The sequence below is a fragment of the Hydractinia symbiolongicarpus genome, chromosome 9 (assembly GCF_029227915.1).
Source record: "Hydractinia symbiolongicarpus strain clone_291-10 chromosome 9, HSymV2.1, whole genome shotgun sequence".
Classification (NCBI taxonomy): Eukaryota; Metazoa; Cnidaria; class Hydrozoa; order Anthoathecata; family Hydractiniidae; genus Hydractinia; species Hydractinia symbiolongicarpus.
In genome coordinates this window covers 15,232,387-15,248,132 of record NC_079883.1, presented here as the reverse complement: position 1 = coordinate 15,248,132, position 15,746 = coordinate 15,232,387, and the positions used below count along the sequence as shown (strand labels likewise).

At 33.9% G+C, this 15,746-nt stretch overlaps 3 protein-coding genes across 4 annotated transcripts; 1 reads left to right on the top strand and 2 right to left on the bottom strand.

Annotated features, from left to right (window-relative positions):
- Positions 1-1,833: 1,833 nt before the first annotated feature.
- LOC130656502 (UDP-galactose transporter senju-like) lies at positions 1,834-8,973 on the bottom strand. 2 transcript variants are annotated; one of them, XM_057459369.1, is made up of 6 exons: positions 8,830-8,973; positions 7,017-7,134; positions 6,324-6,370; positions 5,088-5,227; positions 2,638-4,359; positions 1,834-2,071 (listed from the first exon to the last, which is right to left on the bottom strand). In XM_057459369.1, exons 1-5 carry the CDS (start codon positions 8,918-8,920, stop codon positions 3,751-3,753), a joined length of 1,005 nt encoding a protein of 334 aa, XP_057315352.1. In that variant the 5' UTR covers positions 8,921-8,973; the 3' UTR covers positions 1,834-2,071; positions 2,638-3,750. The 2 variants fall into 2 exon arrangements, with proteins under 2 accessions (XP_057315352.1, XP_057315353.1); XM_057459370.1 differs by having other exon boundaries at positions 1,834-2,049.
- Positions 7,404-8,788, bottom strand: LOC130656503 (glucose-induced degradation protein 8 homolog). The gene is made up of 2 exons (XM_057459371.1): positions 8,582-8,788; positions 7,404-8,479 (listed from the first exon to the last, which is right to left on the bottom strand). Exons 1-2 carry the CDS (start codon positions 8,616-8,618, stop codon positions 7,710-7,712), a joined length of 807 nt encoding a protein of 268 aa, XP_057315354.1. The 5' UTR covers positions 8,619-8,788; the 3' UTR covers positions 7,404-7,709.
- A 1,334-nt stretch (positions 8,974-10,307) lies between the features above and the next one.
- LOC130657781 (uncharacterized) lies at positions 10,308-10,937 on the top strand. Its single transcript, XM_057460782.1, has one exon. It carries the CDS (start codon positions 10,308-10,310, stop codon positions 10,935-10,937), a length of 630 nt encoding a protein of 209 aa, XP_057316765.1.
- The last annotated feature ends 4,809 nt before the right edge of the window (positions 10,938-15,746 follow it).

Sequence of the window (15,746 nt, the reverse complement as noted above, 5' to 3'; positions counted from 1 at the left end):
AAAACAAAAAAATAATATTATCGTAATAACTGAAATTTTTTCTTCACAAAATTAGGTTACAATCCTCAAGTTGAAGTTAATAGTAGGCTAGCACGGTATTCAGTCCTTTCGGTGGCGGAATTCTGATGCATTGTTGGTCGATTTCACAGGGTTGTGGATTTATGTGTGATATTTTAGATTAAATCAGAACATGCTTGGTGAATTGAGGCAAGTCGAAACGGTGATTTGTAATTCTGGACCCAGACCTCATTCTCAACAGACATTGTCATCTAAGGAAACACAAATCTAACAAACATGTAGCACTTAATTTATTGTTGATATTTTTAGCTGACTTTTCTTATCAGTTGCGCATTACTCTCTATTTCTTTTTTAGAAGGCGTATCACAATCCTTTTGCAAAATATTCCAGCATCACAAGTTGATAAACCCATTGATGATGACTCAGCACAATGATGACACGGATTTTGTTTATTTGTGCCTTTACTTTAATTTTTATTTTCTTAAAAATGTTTTGTATTTTAATATATCTGCTAACCTGAAACCTCCTTTTGAGGGTTCTAACCAACATTACACAAACAGGAGAACAACTGAGACAACGGCACTAAGGGGGATGGCACGAGAGCTACAATGCACATGCGCAGTAAAAGTAAACTACTTTATTCTATTTGCTCTGTCGTTTTCTTTGCATAAGGTCTGTAATATGGCTGACGAGAAGGATGTATTAAACAGTCCCGTTAGTCATATTATGGATCTAAAAGAGCCCCGGGACGAGGTTGGCTACCTCGTTGAAGATATTTTTCAAGGGAAAGTTGGTGCACTAATTGTATAATATTAATTATTTTAAATCTTACATTGTCATATTCTAAATGAAAGATTTTTATCAAACAATTAAGTATTTTCGTGCACTAATGGTAACAAGATAGTTGTGTCGACAATATTAACGAACAACATCCTTTCAAGGTTGTCTTACTAAAAAGAAAAAATTTCGAATGTTTTTACTCTGGGACAAAAGTGAGTCCTAAAATTTAATTGCACGAATTTTTGTGTGTCCGATTTTTTTTAATGTCCGAACTTTTCATTTGCCCTAAATGTCCATGGTGTCCATATGGTGTGTTTTTAGTCTTCATTTTTAATAAATAATGTTGTTACCCACCTTATTGTAATGAAACCAGTTCATGCTTCAAATTGGCTTTATGATAATATGGGAAATTCTCAGCAGCTAAGAATCAAGGGATTCGATCAAGCCGACAACATAAGATCCATTTTCAGATTTAGACTAGCATCTTGTATTCTATTAGATATTTTACTTTGAGGTATGATACAGGTAGATTCTTGATAAATATTGGTGTTTTGTTTTAATACCATCATAAAATTAATTTTGGTAAATCATAAAAAAATTGTCCAAAATTTGTTAAAATCGTTAAGAATAAGATAACATTCGAAAAGTGATTTCTGAATTTTTTTGGTCCAACCTTTTTTTAGTTTATGTAGGGTGAGGTTCTAAACATTATCTTGTCCAATTCTTTTGAAAATGGCGACGAGTTAGGCGGTTCTAAATCACCTAAACGAGAAACACTCATTTATCGCCCAGTTATATTAAATTTATAAATCACACAACGACGCAACCTCGCTTTGGCTCTCACCAGTGTTGCGCTAAGTGACAAATTAGTGAAAGACAAAAGGCCCTGGAAACGAGATTGTAAGCGGCGCTTAATAACAGTGGAAATGTATGGAGTTATTTGTGGGACAATATTTGTGTGTGCTCTTCGTCGCATTGTATTATTCTTCGTAGCATAGTTTTTATCGTTGTGCTTTTCATCATGGCGTATTATTCTTTCCAGCGTGGCTTTTGTTGCGTCCTAGTGTTTTTCGTCGTCGTGGTGCATCATCCTTCATTGTGTGGATTTACGTTTCATCGAATCGCGCAACTCTTCATATTGTGTTCAGTTCATGAACTTTTACAGGGAGTAACTGATTTCGTAAACTAATTTCATATCACCACAGAAGCTTTAGTAAGTTTGAGTCAAGCATTTTTGAGTTAGCTAGTTAGCTAAAATGTTAAAAACAGCAAACTAAAGGAAAAGAATGAAAGTAGGTTAGATATTTATAGTAGAAAGAATATAGCAAATGGCTTTAAATTTTTTATAAAAACAATAAACAGAAAAAGGAAAGTTGGAAGTGCTTAAAGCACAGTGCTGGAATTGCATTTTCAAGCTATTTTATGCTAAAAAAATTTGTTTCTCGTGGAAATCAAAAAGATATTTCGTAGTTGCTTTGCTCCCGAAGTCGTCATTCACAAATGGGCGACCACAAGATTTTGAAAATACAATTCAGGTATATTCAACAATGACTTCAAGTATATTTTTGCAGTTTGTATTTTAGGCTTTCCAAATCAAGAAAATTTTTTAAGTATTGTTAACAAACTGTTCAATTATACTTAAGTATAGGAATGGACCTAGTCTCGACAATTCTCTTAAAAAAACAAAAGAAATCTAAAAAACGTAATATTACTTTTCTTTAAATATTTAAGGTCTCACAAGTAAATAACAAACATATACACATTGTATCTTGACTTGTCAGATAATATCCAGAAATTAGTCAGATCATATACTTATATTTGAGTACTGTACGCACTTACCACGAAAAGCAGACTAACATTGCAATATTCCATGACAGACTTGTGTATTCATAATAACATTGGTGCAACTAGGGTCAACAAGAAAACAGAGATAATGTTTCAAAAACCAAGAACGTTACACAAACACTTCAACAGGTTTGATTCCATAAGTATTGCTAGACATTAGATAAAAAATGTTGGTTATCACACAAATTCTCGTATGTTTGAGTATTAAGAAGCTACTATTCAAGTATATTTAAGTATTAGAGGCTAGTATTCAAATTTATTTGAGTGTACAGAGCCTACTATTCAAATATATTTAAATTTTTGCAAAATTTCAAATACAAGTATATTCTTAAGTACTGTTATTTTGTCAAGTATAGTTAAGTATTTCAAGTATCTAGATCACCCTGCAATCTGTCTTGTGGAAATCAAGTTTAAATATTATTGTTGAAAATAAGTAAATTTAAGCTGTTTTATTTTGGGACAATTTGGACCAAAAGTTAAAGTAGAGAATAAAAAAAATATTATTTCAGTATTATTTCAATATTTCCGTAAAGAAAACGTCTTGAACATGCAGCTCTCTGCAATGGGGAGAGCATACCAATTGATATAAAAAGTAACTTCGCATTGTTTGGATAAATATTATTTTTATTATATGATGTACAGACAACATATACAATCATAACGAAACATTAAGCGTAACAAAAAACATAAAAGGATAAATCTATGTATTTTCACTCTTGCATTTGAAGACGATATATAGAGGGAAGTGATGTAGCCAGTATGGAATAAGATAGAAATGTTATTTAATAGTAACAATGACTGAAAAGACGAGGTAAACTTTGTCTCGTCTAACTTAGCACGTTTTAATCTTTCTTTTTATTTACAGAGAAAAAATCACTTTTAAATAAAAACTTTTTTTACCAATCTTTTTTAATCAAAAAGGAAAAAGTGAAGGTTGTATTCAAATGAACAACCCGTGTCTAACGAAGAGAATTCACATGAAATTGTTTGACAAATGTTAGCTCTCTTTCTTTTACATTGTGCATGTTTCACATCAAATTTATTCCTTTAAAACCATATTGTCCCTAAAACTCACAACGTCACTGAGACGACTTGATTCCGCAGAATTCATACTTTAGTGGCGCCACTACTCTTGGGTGTGTTATCCACCGGATTCTTTGCGTACAAGAGAGTAGCGTAGGAAACAATTCCTATAGCAACAGCTGTCATGATATTAACAGGAATGCCGAAAATGATCCAGCATAGGACAGCTGTAAACATCAGCTCTAAGGCACTTGCAAATGTTTTTAAGATCGAATTTAACGAGCGCAAAAACATGGCCGTAACAATACCTATCGCCGCATTGTTGAAAATGATCATTAAAACTTTTGCCTGTAGGATGGAGTTCACGCTTTTCGTTGTCATACCTTCTGTCAGAGAACCAGTGTAACCAAGGATAGCCACATTACAAATGATAGAATTGACGTACATAAATGCATTTTGTAGCATAAACGGCACATCTTCGCCTTGCCCTTTCAGCAAATACTCGTTATAGACTCCAGCAAAGCAAGAGCAGAAAATTTGAACTAAAATTAAAGCCAGACTCATATTGAAAGCTATGCTAAGTTTCGGCATGCCATTTGCAGCAGTTGTGTTCAGCTGTTTGACGATGCAACCGAACGTGAGGAGGAATAAAGAAAACCATTGCATACGACTAAGCTGTTTTTTGAAAATTACCTTAAAAAGAAAATATTTACAGATCATAACTAACTGTTAGCACTGACAAAACCGAAAAATTCTTATTCCCACCCTCAACATTGTCTGCAGTAAAAATGATAAAACAAGCTTATTTTTAAAAGAAACAGCCCTGCTTATAAATAAAAATAGCTAACATAGTGGAGACAAAAACAGTTTGATTTAAAAGTACCTAATAACCTTTTTGACAAAAAATTTGGAAACGACTTAACAGTGACCCTAAAATTGTAAGAAAAAATACCAAATCAAGTCTTGAGAATTTCTTACTTTGGACTGATTTTCGTGGTTTCTCCCTCGTGCCTCAACTTAAAACGTTTATAGTATAAAAAAGTGCACCACAACAAAACTAAGTAGAAGGTATCTATCCTTTCGTAGTTGGCGGTAAAAATATTTTTCGCAGGGATATGGTTTCGTCGACTTTAGTGTAAGAACCCCGCAAACACCGCAAACAATTTTCTCTACGAACATTTCTCTCTGCGAACATTTCCCTTTGCGAAAAGTAGTGATAAACCTTCGTGTACTGTAACTACTGGTTTCATTGAATTACAATCAGTTGAAGGTTCAACATTAAGTAAAATTTTTTAGTAAAAGATACACAGAAATGACAATGATTGAAAATAAGAAAGTGTAACCATGCGCATCAGAAGCTCCCCCACCCCAGAACAAGATCGCTTTTTTTAAACATGTTACACAGAGCAAGAACCACTTACCTGGAACACAACTCCAGTCACTACCACTCTGAACTGTAGTAACAAAAAGTATGTGGTTGGATCGTACGAGCTTAAGTTAGCAAATGCCAAGTTGTTGTATAAACAATATAAGAAGGATGGAACCAAATACAGCAGGAACACTAATAGAAAAATACATGAGAAAGGACCATATAGAAAAATTTTCATTAATTACTAAAGATTATGCCTTGAATTTAAATCTGCTTTGGATTTTATGTCGAATACATAAAAAGATTTTTCATTCTCACCACAGAGGCGAGATTTCTTAAAACAGGCTACTGCGGTCAATTAAGATCATTTTTCGCCTCATTTTTAATTACAAGTTTGCCACGAATCAGATTAAAATTTTCAATAACAATTTGGGCTGATGAAACGTTTAAAATGTGTTTTTTTTTAATATCTAAACGGAAACTTAATTGTGAAAAAAATAATTTTGTCAGTAATTGAAGAAAGATTTAGAAAATTATAAAAGGTCCAGTAAATATAAATTTAATGTTCTGGATGTTATGTTATACCAAGGTCACAATGATTTCATAATGACGAAGGTCAGTTGTATCACAAACTTCTCAACTAACTGTTTTTAGCAAGAATTTAAAAGTTTATTAAGATTAAAACCATAGTCAAAATATATTGAGACAAGACAAATTTTGAAGTCCATTCCCATAATAAGTTATCAGTAAATTCAAGCACAAGCACTTAAGCAATTAGTACTACCTTTAATGTCAGCACTGTCATTTTTTTTTTAATTACTGGACCTTTACAAGTCACAATGTGGAATATTCTGTAATCCAGGCATATGATGTGCGCCCAGCCAAATAAAAGCCTTGCTCATGCTAATTAACATTACCGCTTACCACTTGATGCTTTCAGTAATATAGAAAAAGCGTTGCCTCAACAATTTTGTGCAAGAATGGTTTTAATCTAATATTGACGTTTATATCTTCAACACAACACAAGTTTTTTGTCACAATTAAATTCCATGCTAAGAAGGAACTGTCAAGCAACCAGCATTGTAAATTGTAAATTCTTGTTTTTTATTTTAAAAGCACAATCTGTCACTTTTATATATATTAAGAAAAATATGCACATGTCAATGCTGTTTATTTTTGGGGTAATTTAGACCTTTTTAGTTTTTTATAATCGTTGAATGAGTCAAAAGAAAACTATAGTAACAGAAAAAGAACAAAAAGGTAGTACTATATACATAAACTAACATACCATTGAAATATCTTATAAAGCCTTGAAACAAAGCAAACACACCTGACCTAGAATATGAAAAAGTATAAAAATATTGCTCTGGCTTATAATTAAATGCACTATCTAAAGAGTGTTTAGAAAAGAAACCCTTAATACTTTATACTCTATTTTTTACATAGAAGGTCCAAATGAACAATAATGAATAATTTATGATGAATGCATAAATTATGAGAAATTTTTAACAGGAAAGAAAAACTAGGAGAATTAGAAGCAAAACAGTTCCATGAATTGTGACAGCTCTCAGGTTTTCATAATATTCCAAGAACACTTTTGTCATCAATGCCCTAGAAAAAACCCACTTAATTAGCGAATGTGCTTTTTGGCTAAGGCATCTTCTGGTCTTGTTTAGCACAATGACATTCATAGATTGTAACATGTGCGCCTTGTTATGGAAATAGTTTTATCAATCAATTTTTACATGAAAAAATAACTTTCACTGCACTCAGCCAAAAGTAATACTTAAATTTCAAGTTTCTTTCCGTAATTCGCACAATGAAATTTCTAGCTTGATTTTTAAAAATTCAAAAAAAAAATAACCAAAAATGACATTACACAAGTTGCAAATAGATAAACCAATAAATAGATAAATGAACAAAAATGCCAAATTCTTTTTTAATTTTAGTGGAAGTAAACAAACAAACAAATTAGTCCTACTCTTTAACAAACAATATAGAAGCAACAATGAGTTTTAAAAGTTCAGATAACAACACTGTGATTGTTGGATTGTACGAATACTTGTTGTCTTTGTCTTTAGTTGCAGTGACCAAGATACCTGAAAACGGAAATAAACATATTTTCACTACCTTATTTTCATTAAAAAATAATCCCCTTCAAATACTTAAAAATATTTGGTGACAGTTTTTTTTCTCGTTGATTCTACTGTCATGTGTTGCATTTTTACTAATTATATATAAACCTGTTTTGAATGGATCACTACAGGGTTTCTGACAAGAAAAATTGCAGAGTTTTAGCACCTAAACTACTTATACCAAATGTTTTAAATGATTATAAAAATTTTCTAGACAAATAACATTGCCACAGTTCAAGGATAAAATACTGTTATATCGTAAAAGGTGTTTCACAATAAAAATAATACAAACAACAGCAGTTATTTATGTGTCATATAACAGTCACATAAAAAGAAGAGGTTGAATAACATATATGTACAGTACATAATTATATACACAAAATTTTTTGTGATGTTATATATATAGTTATGTTATCATCTGAGAAGTTCTTAATCTTTTCAGTTGCCATGTCCACCATCTTAGGATATTTTGCATGTTTTTTATGTTCCTTGTAGGAGGCACATATATGCACAGTACATAATTATATAAACACAAAATGTTATGTGATTGTTATAGTAGTTATTTTATTATCTGAAGAGTTTTTAATCTTTCCAGTTGCTATGTCTACCATTTTAGGATATCTCACATGTTTTTTATCTAACTCGTTTTGAGACCATAAAACTAGCTTCATTATCCCAGCTAGTTTTGGCAAGGTTTCTTGGTGTTGTGATTCTAGTATAGCAGCATTTAATTCACTGGCTACCCTGTGCCGTTGAGACAGTTTGAGTAAGTCACCGAAAGGCGATGTTTCTGGATCCTCAAAAGCTAGTAATGCCATGCTTTTTTCAAGTTCTTCAAGCAATTCGGTTTTTTCACTGCCCAACTCTGACAGTACATCTTGAGCAAATTGAATAGCTTCCTCAACCTTTTTTTCTCGAATTAGCTCAATAAGTTTTTGTTGTTGCAGATGAAAAAATAAGTAAGAGCTACAATCAAGTATATCTGGATTCAAAGAATTTGTCAAGTCTACAGCTTCATCTATACAACCATTTTGTACAGCTTCACGAATTCGGATACGTTCATCCAGAATGTCAAAAGATTGACTGGGTTCAATGCATGCTTCCATTTTAAATTTTTCAGCAGCATCTTTAAATCCTTCTGTGATTAAATAATCCATAACAAGTTTGTTCATCTCACTTCGTTCGACTTTTGTATTTTGCAAATCCTTCATCCAATTTGTCATTCGTAAGTTAGCTGACTCGCTATTACTTTTCTCTGCCTGTGCCATAGTAGCATTCATACGTTGCAAGAATGAATACATTATATACTCTAAAGTATAACAGTAGAGCTATAGCTAAAAATATAATAATACTCCAGTCATGGATTTTTTGAAAAAATAAAAACAATCAATAACTTTTAAAGTGCACTAACCTTGCATAGAAGAATCAAAAATTCGTTTTCTGTGCATTCATCTGTAAAGTGTGAAAAAGCAAAGTCGCTGATGTAAAGTACTGCAAAACTGGATATATTTAATAAAACCTGTATATATGTGTATGGAAATTTAATTCTTGGTAGCATCTTTTGTAGAAATTTTATTTAGGAAAAGCTTATGGGAAAGTTATATGATTGATTTTATTTTTATCAAAAATAGTATCCATGCCTGAAAAACATAAATATACCTTGATTAATAAATAGACCCATATAACCAACAAAGATAACAGCATGTAACTTTGTTGGGAATAAGTTGTTTAAATCAGAGAGTGACGGCATCTTTCTTTAGAATTTTTTGTTTCATTTAATGATAGCTATCTAGAACACTAGCTAGAAATAGAAAAACATATATAATAACTTGGAATAAAACAAAACTTAGTCACCGTCACAAAAGCGCTAAAAAATAAACAGTTAACTGTTAAGCTGAAAAGAAATAATCAATGAAAATCAACAACAAAATTCCATCCAATGCGCGCCGCCATGTTGAAGTTTCCTGTGTTTCCCGATAAAAAGCCCCTGAAATAGGTCCGCACCCTGCCACACAACGCTCGGGGCTTTGACAGCTGGAGTGATTTTGGTTGTTAGAGCATGTTTTGGCAACGGGGATCATCCAAAAAATGTCGCAAATCTCCAACTTTAATATAAAACATTAAATTAAGTGATTAATTAATTGAACAAAACATTGGCAAAGATATAAGCATAGTCCATTATGCTATCATCAAAATTCGATGATGTTATATTGACTACACTACAGCTACGTACACCACAAATATTAAGTATAAGGTTGTTTTAATTTTCCCAATGTTCATTGCGGAACGTTCAAATCCCTGCCAACTCATGTCAGAGATTATAAAACTGTTGATCTATTCTTTCTAATTAGCGTTCACCACGAGAATATATGATGGAAATCTTTGTCTATTTGTTCAGCTGTGATTGTTTAAACCTTGGTAACTAAAAAAAATTAAATGTACTATGACCCCCTTCAAAGGACCCTTGATAGCGAACGGGACGAAAGAAGAACAAGAATAGTGACATCAAGACGCATAGAAGCAGAACCTATGAAATATATATGAAACTTTTTGCTAGTTTGGTGATTGGCTTTATCGAACAAGCATTATACCACAAGATCACACCCATCTTTGCGAAAGTCAAAGGCCATTTTTCGACGTAAAAAAGGAGAGAAAATCTGAGACAAAATTGATTAAATCACATCTAAATAATAAAAAAATGGCACTTACCCAACTATCGAAAGAGAAACGCGACTTAGAAAGAAATCTTTATCGTTCAGCAGACCGAATTATAGGAAACATCTTTCTCAAGAAACTTTCCATCTTCTTACACAAGAAAAATCTGGAGCAACTGAAGACAAAAACAAGAAAATTAAATGGTTGAGATATAAACAAGAAAGTTATGACTACAGCAGTGATTACCAAGTTTCGTTGATAAATCTATCTTCCTTTCCTGACTTAGACTTAAATTGTTTGAAATTTGGTTTACATCATAGCTTCATCGACAAAAACAAATTTGCCAAAAAGGATTTAACAGTTGAATTCGAATCTCTTGCTGAAAACGTTGATAAGTTTATTCCACAAAATAAGAAAGAAGAATTTCACGAATATCTGAGGGAAAACTACCAACAAACTTACCAAAAATATACAGTTTGCTAATGACAAAAAGTTTACGTACCAACTCCGACATTTTTATCTTATCGGGCGACAAAGATACAAGTGTTGAAGTGTTAGATAAAAATGACTATCAACAAATTGTACAGAATATGGTTGACCAAGACATGGAAGAAGGAAAATATTTTCGATCAGACGATACAACAATTAAAGATCTTAGTAGTTTCCAGGGATTTCTGCACAGACACTTCAAAGATCACCCAGAGTATCAGAATATGAGACCGTCAAGTAACCAACCAGCACAATTCTTTGCTACTGCCAAAACTTACAAGTTTGACAATCCAAACGAAGTCAACTTACCCGAATTAAAGCTGAGACCAATCATTGACCAAACAGGAACCTGTTATTACGCCGCCAGCAAAGTTATCGCCTCATACTTATCACCTCTAGCTAAGAATGAATTTGTCATCAAGGATACTCAGAAATTCCCTTCAATGTTACAAAACCTTCCTCCGTTATTTGCTGACGAAGAAAACGTGAGTTACGATATCGATTCGCTTTTCACAAGTGTACCTGTAAAAGAAACTGTTGAATATATCTGTCACCAAATATACGACAAGCACGACCTTAAGCCAGTCTCTCGTCCCACATTCAAAAAACTTTTTACAAATTAACAACAGTGAATAACTGTCTTTACAAGCAAACTGATGGAGTTTCTATGGGAGGTCCATTGTCAGTCGTTTTCACAGGATGCTTCTTAAACAAGATGGAAGAAGAAATCGTAATCCCGGCGAAAGTTTTACAAACGTTATGTTGATGACACGTGTCATCGTAGAAAGAAAGGAGTCACAGACAAGCTGTTTAACGCTCTTAATAGTTACCACAAAAACATCAATCTCACGATTGAGATAAATCCTTCTAGATTCCTTGACACGAAGGTCACAGTTAACCAAGATGGCACTTATGAATACAGCGTGTACAACAAAGAATCGAAACTACCTTTTCATTGGTCCTCACAAGTACCAACACAGTACAAACGCAGTGTTATCAAGGGAGAAATCAATAGAGCTATACGCACTGGTAGCTCTTTCCAGTCAAAACTTACACAAATCCGCTCAAAATTTCAAACAGGAATATCCATACAGATTTGTAGAAGCCAAGATAAAATCGTTTCAGCAGCCCAATTCTTCAAATGACTTAATTATTCCACCCTGGTTATTTAAAGAAGAATTGAAGAAAGTGTTTATCCGGATTCCATACTGTCCGAAAAATGAAAGTCAGATCAGAAAAGGTGTCGACAACATTAAACGCTTTACGGAAGATAAAAAAGAAATCACGTATACTTGGAAAACGTCAAAGATTAGATCATTGTTCCCACTTAAAGATAAAGTTTCACACAAAAGCCACATTTATAAAGGCGAATGTTCATGTAGTGAATCTTATATAGGCAAAACCAAGACAAACGCGACTATCAGATGGAACGAACACAACTCTAACAAGAAAAATCTGAACCATCTAAGCATCTTGTCCTATATCCAGATCATGAATTTACTTGGCGTATTCTTACAAAAGCAAATAACAACACGAGAAAACGCAAGATATTAGAAGCGTATTATATAACGAACGATCTCTTAACGACCAGTTAATTGCTATGGTTCTGAAGCAACAACATGAAAGCAAACAACAACAATGACAGATAATGTTAGAAGTATATTTCTCTTGTTTCATGTCATAACTACACTTGAGTTTGGGGAAAGGGGGGGGGGGGGATGTCAGGTTTGGTATCAGGGGAAGCCAAACCAGATACGTGTGTTTCCATCCTTACCCTTAGTAAGGCGTATCTCGTGAAAACGTCTGCGTATCTCGTGGAAACGCTAACTCTCCTGGGGTGTATCTCGTGGAAACACCTGGCTATCTCGTGAAAACGCTTACACTCAGCAAATATCGCGAAAATGCCTACATCTCAACAACTTGCTTGGAAATTGCCTATATCTGAGCGACTCACTTGGAAATCGGCTACACCTAGGCAACTCGCTTGAAAAGTGCCTACATCTCCGCGACTCACTTGGAAATCGCCTACACCTCAGAAACTCGCTTGGAAATTGCCTACATCTGAGCGACTCACTTGGAAATAACCTATACCTCAGCAACTCGCTTGGAAATTGCCTACATCTCCGCGACTCACTTGGAAATCGCCTACACCTCAGAAACTCGCTTGGAAATTGCCTACTACTTGCTATGGCGTATCTCGTGGAAACGCACATTTGTTAGGGAAACAAACGCATCTTCATCCCATTTGGCTGACGAAGGAAGCCCGAAATCCCCACCAGCGCGGGTCAACAGTGCTTCTACCTCTGAATAAAAAACTTGGCAATCGCAAGTAGCCAAGTTTGGATCACCAAGAAAACCTTGATGCCAATTGATTCCTCCATCTTGTGTTGTAGATTGTTGCGTGCTGTAGTTTGTAGTATCGTTGCAGGTTATAGTTCGATGTAGAAGAACCCTAACTGGATCTACAACAGTAATGGTTATAGTTACCTTGAGGGCCCCTAGTGTTCATGCCCTGTGACCACCCTTTTCACTAGTCTACCGTTCTAGATTTGGAAGAACATTGAGTTTCTAAAGTATATCCTTCAATGATGCTAGTAGCCATCTTTGTGAACACTTGAATACTGAATGTAATCAAAGCCAAGCCTCTCAACAAGGTATAAGTGCTTACTTCAGGAACCGCAATTAACATGTGGTGAACTGTTGGTCCACCACCATACCGATATTAAAAGACTTATTCTATTTACAAACGGCGTAACGTGATTTCTTTCATCACTTTACGCGTACACAGATTTATTCGTGTTGTTCCAGTTTTTAATTGCTGTTATTGCTTTTACTCTTGTCAGATGTGTCTCGTTTTCTCATTTCGCGGGGTTTTTTGTCTTTCGTTTCTTACGTCATTCTAGTCTCTCTTGTTTCATAAGTTGTTGAATTTCCGCGCCCGAAGGCGTAGGAAATTCTTTAAAACCGTCGTTTTTTTCTTTCGGAGCATTTTTTGAGAAAAAATCGACCCTGGGATTTTAAGTTCCTCTGAGAGGAGGATAGTATTGGTATAACTGACTAACTAACTAACCCTGTCCCAAATGGTCAATTGCAACGTCACAGATTTAAACTTCGTACCCAAGCTCCCTAAGTACTGGAAAGTCATCTAAATGACGTTTCAGGCCAAAATTGGTCCAAAAATTATAACCACTTCATTTTCGGCCAAATTTGGCACAGTTAACAAAAAAAGTATGCTGAACATAATGGTGACATCAAAATTTTGATTTTTGTCACCCAAATGCCATTTTAGGCCAAAATTGGTCCAAAAATTATAACCACTTCATTTTCGGCCACATTTTGGCACAGTTAAAAAATAAAGTATGCTGAAAATGATGATGATACAAAAGTTTGATTTTTTTGTCACCTAAATGTCATTTCAGGCCAAAATTTGTCTAAAAATTAAAACTACTTTATTTTCGACAAAAATTGGCACAGTTAATAAAAAAAGTATGCTGAAAATGATGGTCACATCAAAATTTTGATTTTTTGTCAACTAAATGCCGTTTAAGACCATGAACGTTTCAATCGCAAGACTTTCAACCATAAATGATAGGCTGTATTTTTTGTTAGCAATTTCTTTTAAAGTTTATTATGACATGTTTCGTTTTGTTTGCGTTTGTTGTAAGATATAATGTCACTTGTGTGCTTTATCTTCAGAGCTTCATGCACCAAACCTCTTCGTATGTTTGGCATGATAACACAACAAATTAGCAGGTTGTCATCAAATATTTTGGTAGTGAGCGGAAATTCTTAGAGCCCCCAGGGCTTCTTGTTTATTCTCATTCACACGTTCCCTTAGGGTAATAATTTTATAGCCTTTAATTGACAATTACTTTTTTACTGTTGATATGTATATAGGCTAGTTGATTTAAAATAATCTTTTACTCGATAATGTAACTTAAATTACGAAAAGATTCGTGAAAATAAATTGTTTTTTAACCAACTGTTTTATTGATTATTGATACTTATTTATGGCTGAAGACTTACACAAAGAAAACTTTATACAATTCAAATTTCTCTAATTATTCGAAACTTTCTGTAATTCGAACACTTTTTCAGTCCTTTCAGCACGAATTCGAATTTTAGAGTGTAAGCAGGGCTTTGATAAATTCAAATTACATCATTTTTGGTGTCGTCCTGAGAAAGGCACTTGGTAATGCAACTCGTGAATCAGAATCGAATGTCTAGGTCCTAATTTATTATTAACCTTGCGTAGAAGCTGATTCGCCCACAGGTTTATAAATATCTTTAGAAAATTTTTGTTAGGAATTATTGTTGAAGTAAATATATAGGAGTAACTAACTAACTAAATGGTATCTCTTGCGTACTTATCTGGTTACACAAGAAATGTCATAGTAGAAATTTCCACCACTGGCCAGAGTATCGACGTTTTAAGTATACTTTCCAACCATAGTCACCTTATTGGCTCCCCCACCATCAAAACCAGTCCTCTGGTCCTGGTTAATACCTCGAGAATAGCATCACAACAAAATATTGCATTGCGATATTTTGTTCTTGCAAATCAGATTTGTAAAGAACTTTCCTGTTGCCTAAAAATGAGACATATCTACATTTTACAACAAAATGGTTTTATTTTACTATGCAACCACACCATACACGTGTCATACAAGGTAACGTCCTTAAGCACGCTTAACAATTCACTAGGACAATAAAAAAACTTGTTTGATAATCATTTAAAAAATATATATAAAAATTTGCCTCTTTACACGAAAGGTTAATACAGATTGCTGTGTGTAAACCGGTCTAACCTGAGTGTCTAACCAAGCTTACGTTGATATGATTTTACGATCCTTGTTTAAATGCGAAGATGGTAGCATTTTCAAGCTAGTGACAATGAAGTATCTGAGGTGAATGGCTTCCTTTTTGTTGTATATCGTAAAAAATCCCTCAGTTCTGATTATTATTATTATAAAAATACAGGCACGCACTGTGATCTACAGTAATAGATTTGATAGTGTATAAAGTTGTGTCTTCATTAGGTTCTCTATAGACACACACGCAGCCGCGAAGAAATGGCAACTCAATCTCGTTCCCAGCACTCTTTAAAAATAAATAAATTATTAAATAAATAGTGACAAAACTCGCCAAGAAATTTAGTCACATTTTCGTCTCCAGGATTTCTTGCCTTCTGCAGCGATGTCAATAATTCATAGCTGCTTCACATTCATCATAAAGGTAAAATGTCGAATGAACGAGTTTGACTTTATTTGCGACATGCGAAAAACCAATCAAATGATCACATGGTTACGTCATTGCTCCCAGGGTTCATTGGAAACAAGGTTGCCGGCTATTTGTAATTTCCCGCTGGTTCGTTCATAATTTAAGATTTCCTGCTGTTGTAGTTTTCATAAAGTCGTAACGTTGGCTTCTGT